This window comes from Symphalangus syndactylus, chromosome 18, assembly GCF_028878055.3.
Source record: "Symphalangus syndactylus isolate Jambi chromosome 18, NHGRI_mSymSyn1-v2.1_pri, whole genome shotgun sequence".
In the NCBI taxonomy this organism is placed as follows: Eukaryota; Metazoa; Chordata; class Mammalia; order Primates; family Hylobatidae; genus Symphalangus; species Symphalangus syndactylus.
The window spans coordinates 22,631,336-22,652,096 of NC_072440.2; the positions used below are offsets into that span (position 1 = coordinate 22,631,336).

At 55.0% G+C, this 20,761-nt stretch overlaps 2 protein-coding genes across 4 annotated transcripts; one reads left to right on the plus strand and one right to left on the minus strand.

The window, feature by feature from the left end:
* Positions 1-259: 259 nt before the first annotated feature.
* On the minus strand, positions 260-10,425 carry MPST (mercaptopyruvate sulfurtransferase). Of its 3 annotated transcripts, XM_063622606.1 has the most exons (4): positions 10,152-10,243; positions 5,232-5,850; positions 3,875-3,880; positions 2,996-3,063 (listed from the first exon to the last, which is right to left on the minus strand). In XM_063622606.1, exons 1-4 carry the CDS (start codon positions 10,185-10,187, stop codon positions 3,011-3,013), a joined length of 714 nt encoding a protein of 237 aa, XP_063478676.1. In that variant the 5' UTR covers positions 10,188-10,243; the 3' UTR covers positions 2,996-3,010. The 3 variants fall into 3 exon arrangements, with proteins under 3 accessions (XP_055108874.1, XP_055108872.1, XP_063478676.1); XM_055252899.2 differs by lacking the exons at positions 2,996-3,063; positions 3,875-3,880; positions 10,152-10,243 and adding exons at positions 260-858; positions 10,250-10,425; XM_055252897.2 differs by lacking the exons at positions 2,996-3,063; positions 3,875-3,880 and adding an exon at positions 260-858 and having other exon boundaries at positions 10,152-10,282.
* A 109-nt stretch (positions 10,426-10,534) lies between these two features.
* On the plus strand, positions 10,535-19,154 carry TST (thiosulfate sulfurtransferase). Its single transcript, XM_055252978.2, has 3 exons — positions 10,535-10,624; positions 11,274-11,889; positions 18,696-19,154. The coding sequence occupies exons 2-3, from the start codon at positions 11,295-11,297 to the stop codon at positions 18,992-18,994; spliced, it is 894 nt and encodes a 297-aa protein (XP_055108953.1). The 5' UTR covers positions 10,535-10,624; positions 11,274-11,294; the 3' UTR covers positions 18,995-19,154.
* The last annotated feature ends 1,607 nt before the right edge of the window (positions 19,155-20,761 follow it).

Here is a 20,761-nt window from a genome sequence, read left to right on the forward strand (position 1 = left end):
GGACCACAGACATGTCACAGCAAAATTCACCTTAAATAGCCCGGATGCCAGAAGCGAGAATGCCCAGGATTATGGGGTGAGGGACAGCTTGCTAGGGGCTAGCCTGGTCACAGAAGCAGGGAGCTCTGGGGCCCCAGCACTGCTTGGAAGGCAGAGACAGGATCTCCAAGACCCTCAAGGTCCCCAGAGTGACCTCTGCTGGGCATGACAGAACCCCTGGCTCCTTAGGAAAACCGAGGCAGCCCCAGAGCTACAAAGATTTAGCACTTGGTTGTTTTATTTCCTCAAAAATAAAACAGAAAGGAGGCGGGGCCCCAGCTCAGCACCAGGCGGGCAGCTCGGAGTTGTGGCCTCCCTCCTCCAGGGCTCGCCTCCGCCTTTCCTCCCACCCCCACTGGCAGCCAACAAGTCAACGGAATTCCTGGCCTTGAGATGTCACTCCAAAAGCCACCTGAGCTGAGTGAAGAAACACTCTCTTGGTGAAAGCAGAGACGGAGCTGCCAGGCCAGGCATTGCTGGTAGCCGGCATCACCTGAGCTTGCCTGTGTCCTGCCTAGCGTCAGTGGGTCTTCCCCCGGCCCTCTGAGATGACATCCTCGGGCCGGGCACGCATGTACCACTCCACCCAGGAGCCATCGTAGATGGGCACATCGGGCTTGCCGCAGAGGTAGGCCCCTAGTGCCACGTGGCAGGCCGTGACGCCAGAGCCACACGTGGCCACCAGTGGCTTAGACAGGTCCACTTTCTTCTCCTGGAACAGATGGCGGATCTCCTCAGGGCTCTTCTCCAGCCCCTCCTGGGTCAGGAAGTCTGTGAAGGGGATGTTCACGGTACCCGGGATGTGGCCAGGTTCAATGCCTACAGCAGGGGAGCAGGGAGGAGGAGACAAATAGAAGGATGCTATGAATGGTGCCTCATATTTGTGGTGCCCGAGATATTGAGAGCATCCCATGCAAGCATGGTGCTAAATCCTTTATATCCACCATCTCATTTAATTCTCACAACCATAAAACTTGTGCACTGTTTAGAGGAGCCCCATTTTATACACGGTGATGCTGAGGTTAAGTACCACCTAAGGCTAATGCATCTAGCAAATTGCTGACTGAACTTTGAACCTAAGAAGTGGGCCCCAAGGTTTCCTGACTATGCACCCTAGGGAGAGCAAAGCAATAAACAAGACCCCTGCCTAGCTAGAATGTGCAGTACCTGCAGGCAAGGAGTTTTAATCTGGCAGGGCAGACAGGCAACTGAATAATTACAAGCACAATGGGCGTTCCAAAAATACGCTACTGGGTGGCCTGGGGCATGTCAAAAAAAATAACGCCAGTAATAGCAATAGCTGATATTATTATTACTGAGACAGGGTCTCATTCTGTTGCCCAGACTGAAGTGCAGTGGCATGATCGTGGCTCACTGCAGCCTCAACCTCCTGGGCTCAAGCAATCCTCCTGCCTCAGCTTCCCCCCGAGGGGCTGGGACTACTACAGGCACACGCCACCATGCTCAGCTAATTTGTTTTCTTTTTTTTTTTTTTTTCTGAGATGGAGTTTTGCTCTTGTCGCCCAGGCTGGAGTGCAGTGGCATGATCTTGGCTCACTGCAACCTCCACCTCCTGGGTTCAAGTGATTCTCCTGCCTCAGCCTCCCGAGTAGCTGGGATTACAGGCACCCACCACACCTGGCTAATTTTTGTATTTTTAGTAGAGATGGGGTTTCACCATGTTGGCCAGGGTGGTCTCGAACTCCTGACCTCAGATGATCCACCTGCCTTGGCCTCCCAAAGTGCTGGGATTACAGGCGTGAACCACCGCACCTGGCCTAATTTGGTTTTTATAGACATGGGGTCTCACTATGTGGCTCAGGATGGTCTTGAATTCCTGGCCTCAAGCAATCCTTCTGCCTCAGCCTCCCAAAGTGCTGGGAATATAGGAGTAAGCCACCTTGCCCCGCCAATAGCTGATGTTATTGAATGCTTACTTTATGCCAGGCACTGTTTGGAGATGGTCAGCTATAGTTTCTCCTTTAATCCACCCCAAAATTCTCTGGGAAAGAAATGATTATCCTCTCTTTCGTAAAGATGAAGAGAATGAAGTACAAAGACTAGCTTGTGCAAGCTAGCAGAGGGCAGGGAGGAATAAACCCAGGCAAGTCTATGCTTCCCACCATCACGCCACACTGGCTGGGGGCTCAGTGGGTGGAGGAAGTTTCTCTGAGAATGCCCCGAAGGATGAGTAGGATTCAGTCACATAAAGGGGTCTGGGTGGATGGAGGCCTAGAGCATCCCGGGCAGAGGGAATCTGAGAGGCGAGGGAACCACCTGTTGCTCGGAGGGGTTAAAGGTCATTGTCGCGAAAGCCCAGACAGTGAGGAGCCAGAGGCCCAAAGGGGAAGCCGAAGGGGATGGGAACGCTTTAGCAGGCCTGGAGTAAGACTTGGGGGCTTTGACCTGACTGCAGGGGGAACTCAGGCTTCTGTGTTTACTTTTTTACTGTTACTTTTTATTTTTTTATTGAGAAGGGGCTTGCCATCATGTCCAGGATGGTCTTGAACCCCTGGGCTCAAAGGATCCTCCCACCTCAGCCTTCCAAAGTGTGAGGATTATAGGTAGGAGTTACCTTGCCCAACCTAGATTTCCATTTTTAAAAGATCATTTTGATTGTAGCAGAAAGAATGGGATGGGAAAGGCCCACACCTCTGCAGACTCCCAGGGTGCTTTTTGTTTTCACTGCCCCAGCTTGAGGCAGGGGTTACTAACATTCCCATTTTCACGCAGGACTGAGATTTGCAACAAAATAAACCTTCACAACTAATGCTTGGGCCGGGCGCAGTGGCTCATGCCTATCATCTCAGCACTTTGGGAGGCCGAGGGGGGCAGATTACCTGAGGTTGGGAGTTTGAGACCAGCCTGACCAACATGGAGAAACCCCGTCTCTACTAATAATACAAACATTAGCTGGGCATGGTGGCACATGCCTGTAATCCCAGCTACTCAGGAGGCTAAGGCAGGAGAATCACTTGAACCCGGGAGGCGGAGGTTGTGGTGAGCCGAGATCGCACCATTGCACTGCAGCCTGGGCAACAAGAGCGAAACTCCATCTCAAAACAACAACAACAACAACAACAAAAACAAACAACGCCCCCCCCAAAACTAATGATTCAAATCTGAGCCATTCAGACTCTTGTCCAGCTTCTGTCTTGGTTTCCATCCGCAGTGGAGTGACACTCCCACAGGAGCTGCTGACCCATGTATCGGTATCTATTCTCAGACCGTGGCATAGAGACAGCACTCCTGAGTCCGTGAAGAGGCTGGAATGGGTCATGCATCCCACTTAACAGACACAGAAACCGGGCTTGGTCAGATATCACATAGAGACCAGCCCAGAGCAAGGAAGAACAAACTCTCAACCCAGGGTGGTGACTGTAAAGGGAGGGCCATCCCTACACCTTGAATCCCACCAAGCAAAGCATGTTTCCCCTGCCTGCTGGACTGCTGTGGCACATCGCAGGAGCACTTGGCCAGGCCTCAGGCTGTGGAGTGGGAATGATGACGACAGTGATATTCATCACTGATCCAGCTGCACTGAGCTTAGTTTGTTTTGACAACAAGCCTGCTAGGTGTGTATCACCTCCCATTCTATAGATGAGCTAGTGCGACTGAAATAAGTGTCAGGCACAAGTGTGCAGCACACTTGTGCATGAAAACCCAGAGCTGAGTGCTTTACACACTTGCTGTCCTTGCCCCTACCATGTCTTTATGCTCTGTGTTACTGCTCCCATTCCACACAGGCAGAAGCTGCGATTCAGAGATTAAATGACCCGTCGTGTGTCACGAAGCCCATGTAAATGTGACAGGGATCTGAACCCCAGTCTGGCACCACCAGCTAGCTCCCCTGTGCTGCTCATCCCCCTGGGGCTGAGACGGCGAACCCAACAGAATCCAGGTGGTGCTCTCATTAGGCTGAACCACATGAAACTGACGCCTGTGTAGGTTCAAAAATGGTTGGATATCAGCTGTTTCCTATGGTTCCGGTAACATCAACATTGCTTTGCAGGATTCCATGTGACAGGGACCTTCTGTATTCACCAAACCTCTTGAGAACATCGACTCTGTGCCAGGTACTGAGCTAATCTTCAGGATGCATTAAGAGCAGGGACAGTCCTTGCCCTCAGGCCATCCAAAACAATGCTGCCCCACGGTGAGCCCAAGCGGCTCCAAACCCAATCTGTAGCCATGGGAATGCTCTTCAGAGAGCCCTCTAGGGGCAGTGGTCAGTTTCTTGCACTCTTGAAGGCACAAGAGAAAGGGCTGGGGAGTTCCTCGTTGCTCACAGCTGGTAAGTGCGCAGGCTGCCGAGTCTGAATCCTGGCTGGGTTGTTTCTTGAGACCTTGGGCAAGGCTCCATTTCCTCCTCTGTGCAATGACAGTATCTACTTACACGGGATGTTTGAAAGACTCACACCACTGTGATCACTGACCAGCCTGCTTTGTGGGGACCCCTCCTCGCATTATACAGAGCTTACCCACAGGCTTCTTGCCTGAGGAAATCCAGCCCACAGGCAGAAGGCTCTGCCCTACCCACTTCTGTTTAATCCCCCTTCCACCCTCAGTTCTCCAAGCTTTGGCCCCTGGGAGAGACTTTCCTTTTATGCAGCCCCCGACTTTGCCTTCATTCCACCATCCTCAGGTGCATGGGTAGCCCTGATCAGGACCATCCCTCTGGGTTTTTCTCTCATACTGGGGCCTGCCCCCCAACATTCCACAGTGACCCCCCACACCTCTAGTGTTGCAGTGAGAGCTATTTGGGCAACCAGGGTTCCCAATGAGCTAGGGAGAGTCACTGCCCAAAGCACAGGAGGGGAAGGGCCAGTATTACTGCTCTGCTTAACAAACACAGTCACTGGGGCAAGTGGAAGTCCAATCTCCTTCCCCACCTCGTACAGTAGCCTTTAAAGGCAAGGTCAGGCTGAGGGGGGAGGGTCATCTGAGCCCAGGAGGTTGAGGCTGCAGTGAGCCATGATTGCGCCACTGCACTCCAGCCTGGGCGGTACAGTGAGATCCTGTGAAAAGAAGGCAAGGGAAGGAAAAAAGGGGAAAGGAGGGAAGGGAAAGGGAAGGAAAGGAAATGAAAGCAAGATAAATTAGAAAAATAAAAGAAAGGTCAAGTGCAGGGCACTGCTCAGGGCGTAGAGGCCGCGCCCCCGACGACCTCCTGCCCCCTTCCCCCGCGTTACCGTCTCGGGGCTCAGGCTCGGTGCCGCGGAACCTTCCGGCGGCTCGGGAGTCCACCACCTGGAAGCGCCGGGATTCCAGGTTCTCCTTGATGTCCTCGTAGGTCTTGATGAAGGCGAGGTCGAGCTGAGCGCGGAACTCGGCGGGAGCAGGTTGGCTCTTACCGGAGCTGAGCGGGAGGTTCTGGCGCAGCCAGTGGCGGAGGCCGCCATCAAGCAGTGACACGGCACGGTGGCCGAAGGCGCGGAACATCCACCAGACGCGCGGGGCGGAGTAGAGGCCCTGCTCGCTGGCATCGTAGATCACGACGTGGGTGGCCGCGCCCACGCCCAGGCGGCCTGCGTACTCCGCGAAATGCTCGGCGCCGGGCAGCATGTGGTCGTAGGGCGAGGTGCGGTCGCTGCACTGGTCGATGTCGAAGAAGGCGGCGCCCGGGATGTGGCGCTCCTCGAACTCGCGTCGCGCGTCGCGCCCCAGCTTCGGCAGGTACCAGGAGGCGTCCAGCAGCTGCAGGGGCTGCCCAGCGCGCGGGACCCGCAGCGCCTCGGCCACCCATTGCGCTGACACCAGCGCGCGGAAGAGCTGCGACGAAGCCATGGCGCCGACACTCGGGCTGCGGGCCTGGGCGACAGGGAGGATGTCAGGAGGGAAGCAGGGAGAGGCCGCTGTTGGGGCTGGGGCTGGAGCATGGGCGAGGGCCGGCGGGGGAGGTGGGGCCCGTGCAGGGCAGAGTCCAGGGAACGCAGAAACCAGCGGTGGTGAACCCGGGCACAAAGGTGGGTAGCCAGGGGCCTCCCTCTGCCAGGCCTCATATAAACACAAGCTCCGAGTGACCCAATGACCATGACCTCCTGGAGAGCCCCAGGCCGCGCCCCTCACCTCCACTTGCTGGGCACGAGGGTGGGTGGAGGTATCCTAGGGCAAGGCCCTGCTGGCTTCAAGGCACAAACAGGGGCAAAGTCTCCACCCCTCCCTAAGATGCAGCTCGGCTTTATTTGCAACCAAGTCCCAGATAGAAGTCATTCATTCACTCATCAAGCATTTATATTGGCGACCTAATAGGAACAGTAGCTGGAATTTACTGAGTCCTTGCTGGGTACCACTGAATCCTAACAATATCCGAGAACAATGCCTGACACAGTAGACTCTCCAGTATGTGTTGAATGAGTGATCTTAAGAGGCTTGATATATTATTGTCACCGTTTCAAGGAGGACACTCAGGCTCACAGAAGTGCACTAACCTGGCCTGGTGCGGTGGCTCACGCCTGTAATCCCAGCACTTTGGGAGGCCGAGGCGGGTGGACCACCTGAGGTCAGAAGTTTGAGACCAGCCTGGCCAACATAGTGAAACCCCATCTCTACTAAAAATACAAAAAATTAGCCAGGCTTAGTGGTGGGCACCTGTAATCCCAGCTACTCGGGAGGCTGAGGCAGGAGAACGGCTTGAACCCAGGAGGCGGAGGTTGCAGTGAGCTGAGATCGTGCCATTGCAATCCAGCCTGGGGGACAAGAGCGAAACTCTGTCTCAAAAATAAAAAAACAAACAACAAAAAATGCATTAACCTGACCCGGCGGTGCCAGGCTTCTCACTAGCCAGTCGGTCTGGCACCAGAATCCGGACTTCTCAGCCACACACTCTGTGCAGGCTCCGGGAGTCTGGCAAGGCCAGGTTTTGCCTGTCCAGCCTGGGCTCTCTCTGGCCCTTCTAGTAGCAGCAACAGTGACTTCACACCTCCTTCCCTCTCCTCTCCATCTTTCCTGCATGCCAGAGGCTGATAGTGCACCAGCTCGCCAGCCCACTACGCCAGGCCAGCCCACAGCCTTCCTGGGTGTAGACTCCCGAGATACTTTAAGCCCTTTGTGCTGGGAAGCCACCATTGTGCAGGTGAGAGGAAAGCGCCCCTTCTGCCAGGCAGGGGCTGAGCCCCCACCAGGGCACATGGCTGGGTGTGTGGAGTATGGGCTGCAGGTCAGCCCTCACTTATCCCCTGTTCGAGACCCAACCTTCACACCCATTGCATGCAGTCCTGCCAGCGAAATGAAGGGGGCAGGTAGAGAACAACATCTGTGGACCGAGTGCGTCTGTGGGCCAGGTCACATGCTCAGCACCGCAGCCTTGGGCGGGTATTAGGATGCCTGCTTTATGAATGAGGCCACTGGCAATTAGAAGAATAAGTGCCTTGCCCGTGGTCACAGGAGGCAGCCTCAGGATTTGCAACCAGAATTTGACCCCTCAGGCTGGACTTCCCCTGCCCCAGGTGCCATGATGACCAGGGCCTAATGAGTTCTAGGGTGACACCCTGTGCCCACCCCCACAGTCTCGCCGCAGCTGGCTTTTAGGAACCTACTTCACCCATGCGGTCAGGCCTTGTGCCGGACACCGAGGCACTCTTGCCTTTGCCAAGCCCTGGGGGGAAAAGTCAGGCTGTAGGCAAGAGACAGTGAAATTGAGGATAGTTTAGAATTCAGTGTTGAGCACAGAGGGCCCCTACGTCAGCCCGGGGTGGCAGCAGAAGAGGTGAGAAGGCTTCCTGGAGTAGGAGGAGGTCCAGACTAATCTGACTTTTCCAGGGGCCCAGGAAGCCTCAGCATGGTCTTTAGGGTAGGGAGGCTGCCAAGGGGTGTTTGGTTAAGGGGTGATCCCCATTATCTGCATTACAACACAGCTAGGGGGCGCTGTGCTGGCAGATGCTGCAGGTTCCTTCCTGAGGAACCCTATTGTGGGAACCACAGCAGCCCCTGTGCGCCCCCCAACACTGTCCCCCATTCTTGAGGATCCTTGTTTCCCTCACCCAATCATACATTTACAGTAGAAAGAGCCCTGGTTTGGGAGTCAGAGAGCCCCCAAAATCAATGTAAACCCCACTCCACTGCTTAACTGGTTGTGTGATGGTGGGTGTGTAGGGTCTCTGGGTGGTTTCTGTTCCTTATAATGGAGCTTCCCACCCCCACCTCTTAGAGCCAAGATTAAAAAATAAATGTAGAGGGGCAACCATCATACATTACATCTGGCTGGTTTTAATAATCATTAAAAACCGTTTAGGCCGGGCGCGGTGGCTCACGTCTGTAATCCCAGCACTTTGGGAGGCCAAGGCGGGCGGATAATGAGGTCAGGAATTTGAGACCAGCCTGACCAACATGGTGAAACCTCATCTCTACTAAAAATACAAAAATTAGCTGGGCGTGGTGGCATGAGCCTGTAGTCCCAGCTATCCGGGAGGCTGAGGCAGGAGAATCGCTTGAACCTGGGAGGCAGAGGTTGCAGTGAGCTGAGATGCGCCACTGCACTCCAGCCTGGGTGACAGAGTGAGACTCCATCTCAAAATAATAATAATAATAATAATGTTGCATTATTTCTTCCATTACTCTCATTGGTGGCCCTGGAACTGACAGCAGCAAATCTAAAATCTTAGAATTTCAGGGCTTGGTGGGACTTCAGAGATCTGAGGTCACCCTGCTCCAGTCTCCCTGCTTCATTGGCACTTCTCACAAAGGTCTGTGGGCCATAAAGGAAGGTGTGAGGGCAGGCTGTGGGTGTTAGGGAGGGGTAGAAACCAGGTGCCCGTGTGATTCAGGAGCCGGGATCACTGTAAGTGGGGGTGCCCTGGGAGTGGAGGACCCCAGGACATAACCGCCCCAGGCTCATGTCAGAAGGGTACACAGCTGCATTGAAGCAAGCGTGAGCCGCAGGCTGGATCCAGGGTACCCCTTGAGGAGCAGAGCTTTGGCGCTCCCCTAGGACCTCCCCAGCCTGGTCCCTCCTGCCCACCCCCTCCCCCAATCACCAGACACTAGGCTTTGAGGATTGCTGTGAGCATTTTAGAACAAAACCTTTTTTTAAAAAGGGGGATGAGGCCAGGGATGGTGGCTCATGCCTGTAATCTCAGCACATTGGAAGGCTGAGATGGGCAGATCACTTGAGCCCAGGAGTTCAAGACCAGCCTGGGCAACATGGCGAAACCCCATCTCTACCAAAAATTTTAAAATTAGCCGGGAATGGTGGCACATGCCTGTGGTCCCACCTACTTGGGAGGCTGAGGTGGGAGGATCGCTTGAGCCTGGGAGGTGGAGGTTGCAGTGAGTTGAGAGGGCGCCACTGCACTCCAGTCTGGGCCACAGAACCACAGCCTGTCTCAAAAAACAAAACAAAACAAAACGTCGGGGTTGGGGAACAGGGAAAGCTTCCAGGCTAGCCTCTGCAAAAGCTAGGGAGGGGCAATGGCATCCCCCAGTTTGCAAGAGCCCATGGTGAGCTTTTCAGGAATTTTGCCAACTGGTTGTTAAACACAGCTATTATTAAAAATTGAATTACATCAACTTATGATTAAACGGGCTAAAAACAGGCAATTTTTTAAAAAGCATGAGGCTTCAGGGAAGAGCCAGGTAAACAAAGGCAGCTGGTACCACCTGCGCTTCAGACCAGGGATTAGGCCTGGCCTTAACTCTGGGTGTGTCCTCCAGCAACTCGCTCTGCCGCTCTCTCCTGTCTTAGTAAGTTTCTGGCCTACTCCTCAGGGTTATTGTGGGAACTAAGTCACACCACGGGAGTACCCAGCAAAGTGCCACACCAAGCAGGCCTTGACAACGTTAGTTCCTTTCACTCACTAACAAGTTATTGGCTAGTGTCTCTTCCTGGGGCCTCTGGGTCAGCAGGATCTCGTCTCCCTGTCCTCCTCTCTCTCTCCCGCCCTCTCTGGTGGCACCAGGTCACCCCACTTCCACCCAAGGCTCCCCACCCGCCACTCGCCACGACCCCACCCGGCAGGCCGCCCCAAGCGGACAGTCACCCTTAGTGCCAACGTAGCGGCGCGCCTTCTCTTCTAGACTGCGCCCCCTCTTCCGCCCAGGCCCCGCGTCGCGCACCCCCAAACAGCCACTCCCTCCCCCTCCAGAAAGGCAAGCCGCCACGCCGCGGCAGTTACCCGGGTCTCGGACTCCCGGCTTCCTGGCTCCGCCATGGCCCCCGCGGCGCGGCGCCCCCTCCCCGCGCCCGCAGCTGTCCCCTCCTCCCGCCACCAACCTGCAGCGGGCCAAAGGGAGGAGACTCCGGCACAGCCCACCGCCGCGGCCACTCGGAGCCGCTGCTGCCCGCGCCTTCCACCGGCCGGGCCGTGGGGGTACGCCCGCTCCGCCCAGCCCGGGCCCGCGCGGCCCCCGCGCCACCTGGCGTCCCCCTCAGACCCCCGCGGGTCCCGGAGGCCCCGCGCGCGAGGTTGGCGCTGCCGGGCGCGAAGCGGCGGCGTGGGGGAGGCGCGGGATGGCGGCGGGCGGCGCAGGGTCCCCCCTCTGGCGGTGACGCGATGGTGCGCGCCGCCCGGGGAGCTGCGGCCGGGGGTTTGAACCGGCCAACTTCTCGAGCGGGCCGGGGCGAGCGCCAGCGCTGCGTCCGGGGCGAGTGAGTGCGGGGCGGGGGCGGCGGCCGGGCGCCTGGGCCGCCGCCGGCCGGGCCACCTGCTGCTAGGGGAAGGATAGCGTTGCGAGAGTGGGACGGGGTGCCCCGGGAACACCTAAACCACCTAGGGCAGAGGGCAGCGAGCTGCGGGCCGGACTCGGGCACTCTGGAGGCGGGCGAGCTCGGGCTGCCTGGGGAGGCCGCAGGCGATGGCGTGTGAGCGGCCCGCGGAGCTTCCTCGCCGTGCGCCCACCCCCTCTGCCTTGGAAGGAAAGGGGATTCTAAGCCCAAGATGCCATCGCCCCCCATCCCGGGCATGTTTTCACTGCTCTTTCCTGGCAGGATCGAGTACTGTAGCTTCTAGGAGCCAGACCCCCGCCCCAGGAAGCGCCCCTCTCTGGAGTCCTCGGAAACTCTTGCCCCACCCGCTTCTGCGCTGGGCCCCCGGGCCCACTGGGAGGGGCGGGGCCGGCTTTCCAGAGGGAATCTGCAAACTTACCCCGCTGCACGCCCCAGCCCCGCTGGCTTGCTGTAAACAAGGAACCGGGGGGAGTGCGGAGGGAGAAAGAGCTTCTCCCAGGCCTCACCCTACTGCACACACCGACTTCCTTCCTCACGCCTGTCTCTCTTTCCTGGTTCCCACCCGTGCCAGGTGACACGCAGAGCTGAAACCATGGTTCATCAGGTGCTCTACCGGGCGCTGGTCTCCACCAAGTGGCTGGCGGAGTCCATCAGGACTGGCAAGCTGGGGCCCGGCCTGCGGGTGCTGGACGCGTCCTGGTACTCACCAGGCACCCGAGAGGCCCGCAAGGAGTACCTCGAGCGCCACGTACCCGGCGCCTCTTTCTTTGACATAGAAGAGTGCCGGGACACGGCGTCGCCCTACGAGATGATGCTGCCCAGCGAGGCTGGCTTCGCCGAGTATGTGGGCCACCTGGGCATCAGCAACCACACGCACGTGGTGGTGTATGATGGTGACCACCTGGGCAGCTTCTATGCTCCCCGGGTCTGGTGGATGTTCCGTGTGTTTGGCCACCGCACCGTATCAGTGCTCAATGGTGGCTTCCGGAACTGGCTGAAGGAGGGCCACCCGGTGACATCCGAGCCCTCACGCCCAGAACCGGCCGTCTTCAAAGCCACACTGGACCGCTCCCTGCTCAAGACCTACGAGCAGGTGCTGGAGAACCTTGAATCCAAGAGGTTCCAGCTGGTGGATTCACGGTCTCAAGGGCGGTTCCTGGGCACCGAGCCGGAGCCGGATGCAGTAGGTAGGTGTCCCAGTGCTGGGTGGTCCCTGGGGATTATTGCCCCATGGAAGGATAGGGAGTAAGGATGACTGGGACCCTCTCTAGGGTCCGTCCCATGCCTTCAATCCTCCCATGTAGGCTTTCCATCGATAAAACCAGAAGGTGGAGACAAACCTAAAGGCTTTTTCAGCTTGGATGCACAAGGACCCAAGAATGTGTCCTCGTAGCCATGTGCTAAGAAGCCACCTAGCATCTGTGTGGAGTGACATCAGCAGAAGTCACTGGTGACATGTCCACCACCTCCACTCCCAGGCACCAGCTGCCCCACATGTACTAGGATATACCTAAGGGTGTCATGCCCGTGAGCCAGCGTTTGCATTGCTGTACAGAAACCTCCCACGGACACATCCAGCTTCTCCAGGCCTCTCAACTCCCGCAGAAACCCTTATAGACATCAACAGTGTCCCTCCCCCAGGATCCCCCTCTCCCCAAATCTAGCTCTCCTGGGGCCCCTGACTGCTGTTTGCAAAGGCGGTCTGTTCCATAACCTTTCCAGGCAGCTGCAGCCTGTCGGCAGAGCTGTAACAGCAGCTGCCATTTCATGCCAGACACTTGGCACCGCATTATCTCAGTGAACAAAGCTCAATGCCCCTGTTTTGGCAGCAGAGGGGTGGGGAGACTGAGATGCCAGGACATTAAGTGGTGGAAGTCAGGATTCGAATCCAATGCTGCCTTGTTTCAAACGAGGGCTATAAACCAGGATGCACCCCATGCTGCCCTACCTCTACTTCCCAGGGCCAGGAGGGAGTCCCCTCTGCTAGTTGCCCCAGGAAGGCGACTCAGAAGTTCCCCTCCTGTGGAAGGGAAGGCCAGGTGGATTGGATACTGCTTGAGGGCTGGGGGGAGCCTCAGGAGAGGAAGTGCTGAGTTCTAGAACCTCCTAACCAGAGAGAACCTCGGAGGTCTTCCCTTTTCTAGAGGCAGGACTGCAGTCTCGCTGCCATCACTCCTGCTGAGGGCCCTCCAGTCCCTGCCTGGCCATCTCCAGGAGCAGGGCCCTCTCTTGTCTCTGGACACCTTTGTGGCTCTTTCCTCGGTCAGAGCTCCTTCTCTACAGAATCTAACTCGTGTGCAACATTTTGCCTGACTTGTTGAAAAACATCTCTTCCTGTCTGTACCTCCCACAGAGAGAATGCTGGGAAAACTGTTTTGCACACTCTTAGAGCTGGAGGGCCTGAACAGTGACCTCATCTGACAGAGGGGAGACTGAGGTGCACAGAGGCAGGGGCCAAGGCCGCATAGCTAGTTAGTGACAGAGCCAGGACAGCAGGGTCTCTGCCCTTTCCAGTGCAGCTTTTTCCAGGCCCCATATTTTTCTTGCCTGCTTGCTCTCTGAAGGTCTGGAGTTGAAGATTCAAGTTCATTTGGCACCTCCCAGAGAATCCTGGCTGGGAACGCCTGCAGCCCTCTCCTGGCCTTGGTTCAAGACGCCTCTTCTCCTTGGGATTTAAGCTGTCATGGGGGAGGATCAGTGGAATTGGTTCTCTTGCTGCTTCCCAGCCTGCCCTGAAGCAACCTAAGAAATAAGTGGAAGGGACAGCTTGGAGGTGCCAGGCCCAATGTCCTCACCCATTTTACAGATGAGGAAACTGAGGCTCAGAGGAGGAGAATGGCCTGCAGTGGGTAATGCCTCCTGAAGGCCCGGGATGCTGAAGTTCCTCCTCTGTAATCCTGTTCACACCTCCTTCAGTTTCCCTCAGGAGCACCAGGGAACATGGATTCTCATTTCAGCTCAGCCACTTCTCCTTGGGGTGACCTCAGTCCAGTTGCTTGGCCTTTCTGGGTTTCCTTATCATAAAATGAGAAGAGTCACGCCAGCCCTACCCACACAAGTACGCATTTGTTTAAATGTAGCAGTGGCGGCCGGGCGTGGTGGCTCACGCCTGTAATCCCAGCACCTTGGGAGACCGAGGCAGGCGGATCACAAGGTCGGGAGTTCGAGACCAGCCTGACCAACATGGTGAAACCCCATCTCTACTAAAAATAAAAAAAAAATTAGCCAGGTGTGGTGGCGCACGCCTGTAATCCTAGCTACTTGGGAGGCTGAGGCAGGAGAATCGCTTGAACCCAGGAAGTGGAGGTTGCAGTGAGCCAAGATCGTGCCACTGCACTCTAGCCTGGGCAACAGAGCAAGACTCCGTCTCAAAAAAAAAAAAAAAAAGTCGCAGTGTCTGGAAAGGGATTTCGAGAAGGGTAAGGAACGATACAAATCCTGGAGGGTGTGGCACTTCCCGCCCCAACCCCCTCCTCCAAGAGGCTTTGCTGGCCTCCCATACAAGATATTTTGGGGACACAAAGGCACACGAGGCTCTGCCAAGTTTATGGTTCCCAGCTTGGTGTGGGATCAGGGAGGCACCCTGTAGGTTCAGCGGTCCAGATGTAACACACAGGGGCATGGGGGTGGCAGGCCTGAGGGTCAGGCATTGGCCCTGATCATCTCTGGAAGGAATGACCCTAAATGGAGCTGGAAGCAGAGCTTAGACACCTGGCGGCCACTTCCTGCTCACCTTAGGCAAGCGCCTTCCTCTTTGTCTGTAGTTTTGTGCCTCCACAAGCCCTTAGTCCTGGAGTCGGCCAGACCTCAGGTTCCATCCAGGTGTGATACTGATGCTTAGCCTCAGGGTAGTGCTTTCACCGCTGACTGTTGTTCGTGAAAGGAGCGCTGCTCACCTGTGAGGGGGGCTGGAGGAAGTGAGAGAGGCAGAGTAGGAGTTTATCCAGCCCAGTTTCTTTATCGACTTAATTTTCTTTGCCTCCCTTCTTGGAGGGAGTGAGGGTGAAGAAGGGAGGAGGGTATCGACCCCCTAATCAGCACTTTTTATTTGTAGAACCCTTTTTATATAGTCTCTTCTGGACACCTACAGCAGCCCTGCAAGGGGAGGCAGGCAGGGGTAGGTAGGCTGGGTCCCACTTTGTGGGTGGGGACAAGGAAAGGGCTTCTCTGTTAAGGCAAAGTGGCTGGGACTTGACCCCAGGTTGGCAGGCTTCAAGTTGGGGCTGTTTCCCAAGGCCACTGCTGTGGGTGGGGTGAGCTGTAAGCAAACCCAGGGGCTGAGGGAAAGGTCACGGGTCCATGGTGTGGCTCCCGGGCTGCTGTATGGGACTGAAAATCCACTCTGCCTGTCCCTCCCAGGGCTGGAAGCTTGGCTGAGGGAGGAGGGAAGGTGTGGGGCTGCCTCTTTCTGACCAGGGTTAAGGGGTTGCCTTCTGGGGCTGCCTGCTCTGCATTCCTTAGTGAAAGCAGAAAGGGCCAGACAGCTTTTCCTGGCCTTAAAAATCCACACCTACCAGTGGCCTGAGGGATGTTAACTCGACTAGTTGAGCATGAGAGGTCATCTCATCCATTCCCCAGCCTCAGTCTCCTTTTCCAGGGAGGCTCAGGGTGGTCAAAGAACACAGGCTTTGGGGGCAGACCAATCAGACTTCATTTACGTCTGCTGTGTGTCCTGGGGCAAGCGACCTCACTTCTCTGAGCCTGGGCTCCCCAGCAATGCTGAGAGAATAATCTCCCCTGCTTTGTGAGGATTGAGGAGGATACAGTTCTTGAGAGCATCTGCTGCCAAGTGCCTGGTGCCGCAGGTTATGGGAATGAGGGCATGCCTGCTGGGGGCAGGGAGAGCCAGAAGCCTTCAGCTAGACTTGGGAAGAGAAGCATGGGAACCTCTGCTTTCCGGCCCAACGTGCCTTTCCACCAACTGCCTGTCTTTTTTTTTGAGACGGAGTCTCGCTCTGTCACCCAGGCTGGAGTGCAGTGGCGCGATCTTGGCTCACTTTAAGCTCTGCCTCCTGGGTTCACGCCATTCTCCTGCCTCAGCCTCCTGAGTAGCTGGGACTACAGGCACCCACCACCACGCCAGGCTGATTTTTTTTTTTTTTTTTTTGTATTTTTAGTAGAGACGGGGTTTCACTATGTTACCCAGGATGGTCTCGATCTCCTGACCTCGTGATCCACCCACCTCGGCCTCCCAAAGTATTGGGATTACAGGCGTAAGCCACCGCGTCCGGCCAAACTGGCTGTTCTTGAAAGTTCTCTGGCCCAGATTCATCTCAGCCCTTCCCACAGTTCATTTAAATGCCCCAGACAGGCCCTGAGCTCCCCTCGCTTCACCCCGTCCAGCTGGCCCAGTGTGGGAGGCCCGCTCTACAGAAACTCCCTGACTTCATCTTTACTCAGAAGGGGTGCCCTTTATGTAATCAGAAGAACACAGTGGGGCTGTGTCATCAGGGATGGGGGCAACAAAACAAAACAGGATTCAACCCGTTGTTCTTTCAAATGCACTTCAATCCAGCCCACTGTGGAAACATTTTAAAGCTGGGTTTCTTGGGAAAGAATGCCCTCGATGCCAGCTGATCCATTGTTCCTCGTTGGTAGGGTGGGCACACATCTTAGATTCAAGTTTCCAGGCAAAACAGATGAAACAGCAGGAAGAAATTGCTCTAATTTTATACATTATATTCAAACTTTATTTTTTAATTCATTATTATTATATTTTTGAGACAGAGTCTTGCTATATCACCCAGGCTGGAGTGGCATGATCACAGCTCACTGCAGCCTCCTGGGCTCAAGTGATCCTCCTTCCTCAGGCTCTCAAGTAGCTGGGACTACAGGTGCATGCCACAATGCCTGGCTCAGTTTTTTTTTTTCTATAGAGATGGGGTCTTTCTATGTTACCCAACTCCTGGGCTCAAGCAATCCTTCCATCTGGGCCTCCCAAAGTGCTGGGATTACAGATGTGAGCCACCATGTCTGGCCTTTCTACTTTATTTTCCGGCTATTCAAGTGAAGCAGTGGGAGTGGAGAAGGAAGAAAGAAATCTGTAACTGGTGATCAGTTGATTGTAAACACCACTGCCAATCAAACTCGACTTGTACTAATAGATTTTGGAATCGTGTTTGGCCCCGGGGTGAAAGGACCAGGACATAGCTGGCGTGATGATGTACCAAATCATGTGCCTGCCAGGGTCACTGGGTGCTTTTAGCTGCAGTAGTTAGACTTCCCCACACACCTGTGAGGTGGGTGAGGTTTACTTTTTTTTTTTTTTTTTTTTTGAGACGGAGCCTCGCTCTTGCTGCCTAGGCTGCAGTGCAATGGGGTGATCTCAGCTCACTGCAACCTCCGCCTCACAGGTTCAAGCGTTTCTCCTCCCTCAGCCTCCTGAGTAGCTGGGATTATAGGCGCATGCCACCATACCCGGCTAATTTTTTATATCTTTAGTAGAGACGGGGTTTCACCATGTTGACCAGGCTGGTCTTGAGCTGACCTTGTGATCCACCCACCTCGGCCTCCCAAAGTGCTGGGACTACAGGCGTGAGCCACCTCGTCCGGCCTAGGTGGGGTTTTGTCCCCCTTCTGCAGGAGGGAGACTGAGGCTCGGAGGTTCAGGGCCTGCTTGGCTGTACACGGCTCCAGTTTGTGCCTTGGCCACACTAGTCAGATCCTTCCCTTCCCACTCCTGCCACCCTGCTCCTGCCCTGTCCCATAATCCAGGTTGAATGGGGGTGGGGATTTGGGGAAGAAGGAGGGCTCAAAGAGATGGAGATAGGCCTGTGTCAGGCCAAAGTGCAGGCTAGGCACTGGGAGTGGGGCCAACCATAGAGCGCCCACCCCTGCCAGGGTGTGGGCTGCTCAAGGAAGACAGGAGTGGCCTGGGGCATGTGTGAGATTGGCCTGTGGCCTCACCCTGTGTGTGGCACCAGCTCTGGCCATGGCCTTCCCCTTTGCCCCAATTCCTGGCTCTTCTGAAGCCAGATTTGGCCGAGGGCCCTCATGGGTACTGAGACAGTTCCAGAAAGGACCCTAGAGCCAGCCTAGTCCCTCCACTCTGCTTCCATCCAAGTTCTTGGAGGGGACCAAAAAAGCCCACACTGTCTCTATTGTCCCCCTACACCCTCCGGAGGTGGTGGAGTGGCTGGGGGCGCAGCATGGCAGGGTGGGTGGGCCAGCCTCCAAAGCCAGCGCTTTCCTTGTGCCACCCGCTCTGTACAGCAGCCAATACCCAGTGGGTACTCTCATTTCCATTTTTCCTATGGAGAAACTGAGGCTCAGAGAGCTGACATAACTTGCTCCAGTGGGATTTGACCTTACGTCTGACACCAGGTCACTTGCTCTTTCTGCAACTGTGTGCTTAACAGAAAACCAGAGGCCCCGATGTAATCCTGGGTCTGCCTTCATCTTTCTGTGTGGCCTTAGGTGAGCCGTGTTGTTTTGCCAAGCCTCAGCAGATTCATCTGTAACATGGGGTGACATATCTGATTAGTTATGTGGTTATCTGTTTAGCATCTGTCTTTCCTGTTAGACTGGAATCTCCCAGAGGGCCTGGCTGTGTCTCTGCCTTTCATCGCTGTGTTCTCAGCACATAGCAGTTGCAATAAGTTGTCCCATTTGCTCTTCTCAACATGGCTGTGAGATAGGTATGTACCACTGAGCCCATTTTACAGACGAGAAAACTGAGGTTCAGAGAAGTGAAATGATTTGCCCAAGGTAAAGGTTAGTGGAGCTGAGACTCATGCCACTGTCCTCTCAAGCAGGCGTGCTTTTGGGCATCTCTACTTCAAGACAGGTGTTAGGGGAGGGGTTTCAGGCATCTTAAGTCATGAGAAATGATAGTAGGTGGGGCTGGGAATAAATTGAGTTCCAAGCAGAGCAAAGCTGTTATTTTTATTTGCAAAGCTATCTATCCTTCCAGCTACAGCTGACGGAATCCTCCAGGCCCCATTAGTCCCCAGCCCTCATACATCCCCTAACCTGTGTCCTCTGCCCTGCCCAGGACTGGATTCGGGCCACATCCGTGGCGCCGTCAACATGCCTTTCATGGACTTCCTGACTGAGGATGGCTTCGAGAAGGGCCCAGAAGAACTCCGTGCTCTGTTCCAGACCAAGAAGGTGGATCTCTCGCAGCCTCTCATTGCCACGTGCCGCAAGGGAGTCACCGCCTGCCATGTGGCCTTGGCTGCCTACCTCTGCGGCAAGCCTGATGTGGCCGTGTACGATGGCTCCTGGTCCGAGTGGTTTCGCCGGGCCCCCCCAGAGAGCCGTGTGTCCCAGGGAAAGTCTGAGAAGGCCTGAGCTGTGATCTCTCCTGCTTACTGTAACTGCGGCCGGTTTAGTGACCCCATGACTTGCAGCCGGTTCTTACCTCTTAGGTGAAGGAGATTGACATGTTAGAATTGCTGTGCAAGGCTCACCCTGTCTCTGTCGACACTGGAATAAACTTTGCCTTTTCTGAGTAGTGTGTTTGCCTGCCTCTCTCTGGGTTCCATCCTTGCCCCCAAACTTCCATCTCTTTCAAACTCCGGAGACTCCACCAAGGACAGAGACCACCATAGCTCCAGGGTGGTCTGCATATTGTCTGCCCCCTCATGTTCATGCCCTATGTGACCCTCTCCCTTTCACAGCAGGTGGGACCCGTGACTTGCTTTTAACCAACAGCCTACGGCAAAGGTGATGGATGCCACTTCTCTGACTATGGTACACAATACTGTAATGCCCCGTCTTGCAAGGGGACTCCCTCTTTGCTGGCTTTGATGAAGTCAGTGTCATGTTGGGGGGCCCACATAGCAAGGAAATGAGGGTGGCCTCTGGCTGACAGCCAGAGAGAGCCTGAGACCCTCAGTCTAACAGACTGCAAGGAACTGTATCCTCCCACAGCCACATGAGCTTGGAAGCATATTCTTCCCCAGTGGAAACTCAGATGAGACTGCAGCCCTGGCCAATACTTGGATTGTAGCCTGCTAAGACCCCAACACAGAGAACTCAGTTAAGCCATGAGTAGACCCCCGACCCAAAGAAACTGTGAGATAACAATTGTATGTTAAGCTTTGAAGTTTATGGCAAGATTATCATGCAGCAATAGATAATACTTAGGCAAGCGATGGGGGTGGCTTGGACCAGGGAGTGGGGGGAGTTGTGGAAGTGGACGAAGGCATCCAAGTCTAGTGTACTTTGACGGACTTGCTGATGGGTTGCTTGTGGAAGTAGCTTAGAGTTTTGTGATGTCTCTCTCTGTGCAAGGCAATGTGCTACATTTTGCAAAAAATTGTTTTATTCACCCATCACCCTTATCTTTAGTGTTGGGTGATATCTGTTTCACATGTGAAGAAAGTTCAGCTAAAGGACTTGGCCAATCTCTTATCTAATAAGTGACAGGTCCAGATTCTGGAGACTCCAAGTTTAACCACAGCGCTCTGTTTCCTGGGGAGATCCTGAAAGGCTGGGCTTGCAGGAGGCATTCACTATACCTACTCTTTGTCCAGACTGAGCAACAGCCAGACAGGAATGGGCCAGTGCTGGCACCAATGACTTCTGCCTCCTTCTTCTCTGCAGAAAAGAAGTCACTTAATTTTGTTGATCTCCTTCTGTAGCCCTTGTTGTTCAGGAATAGGAGAGAGGACTCTCACTGTTCCATTCTTGCTTTAATTTTACTCCCAGGTCCCTGATCCCTGGGCATCCAAATCAGACAGCCCCAGATGCATCTTTTTCCTTCCCCATTGACCTTGACCTACATTTATGCTGTTATACACATCCATGCCTTTAATATTCTCACCCCTTCAAAACTGTTAAGTTCCTAGGCATCCTTCAAGATCCAACTCAAATGGCTCTTTCATAAGTCTTTCCTCCTTTTTCCTACACAGACCTAGTTCTTCTCCCTACTTAGTGCTTTGAGCTCCCAAGAACATCTTTTGCACTTGGTAGCATCTGAGCCCCCCGTGCCTGGCACACCTGGCACATAGTGAGGGTTCAACCGACATTCTTGAGTGGATGAGAGAGTGAACAATAAATGAAGCCCCTCCTGCCTCCTCAATCCTGGTTTTCTCCTGGCCTCTTTTCCCTATG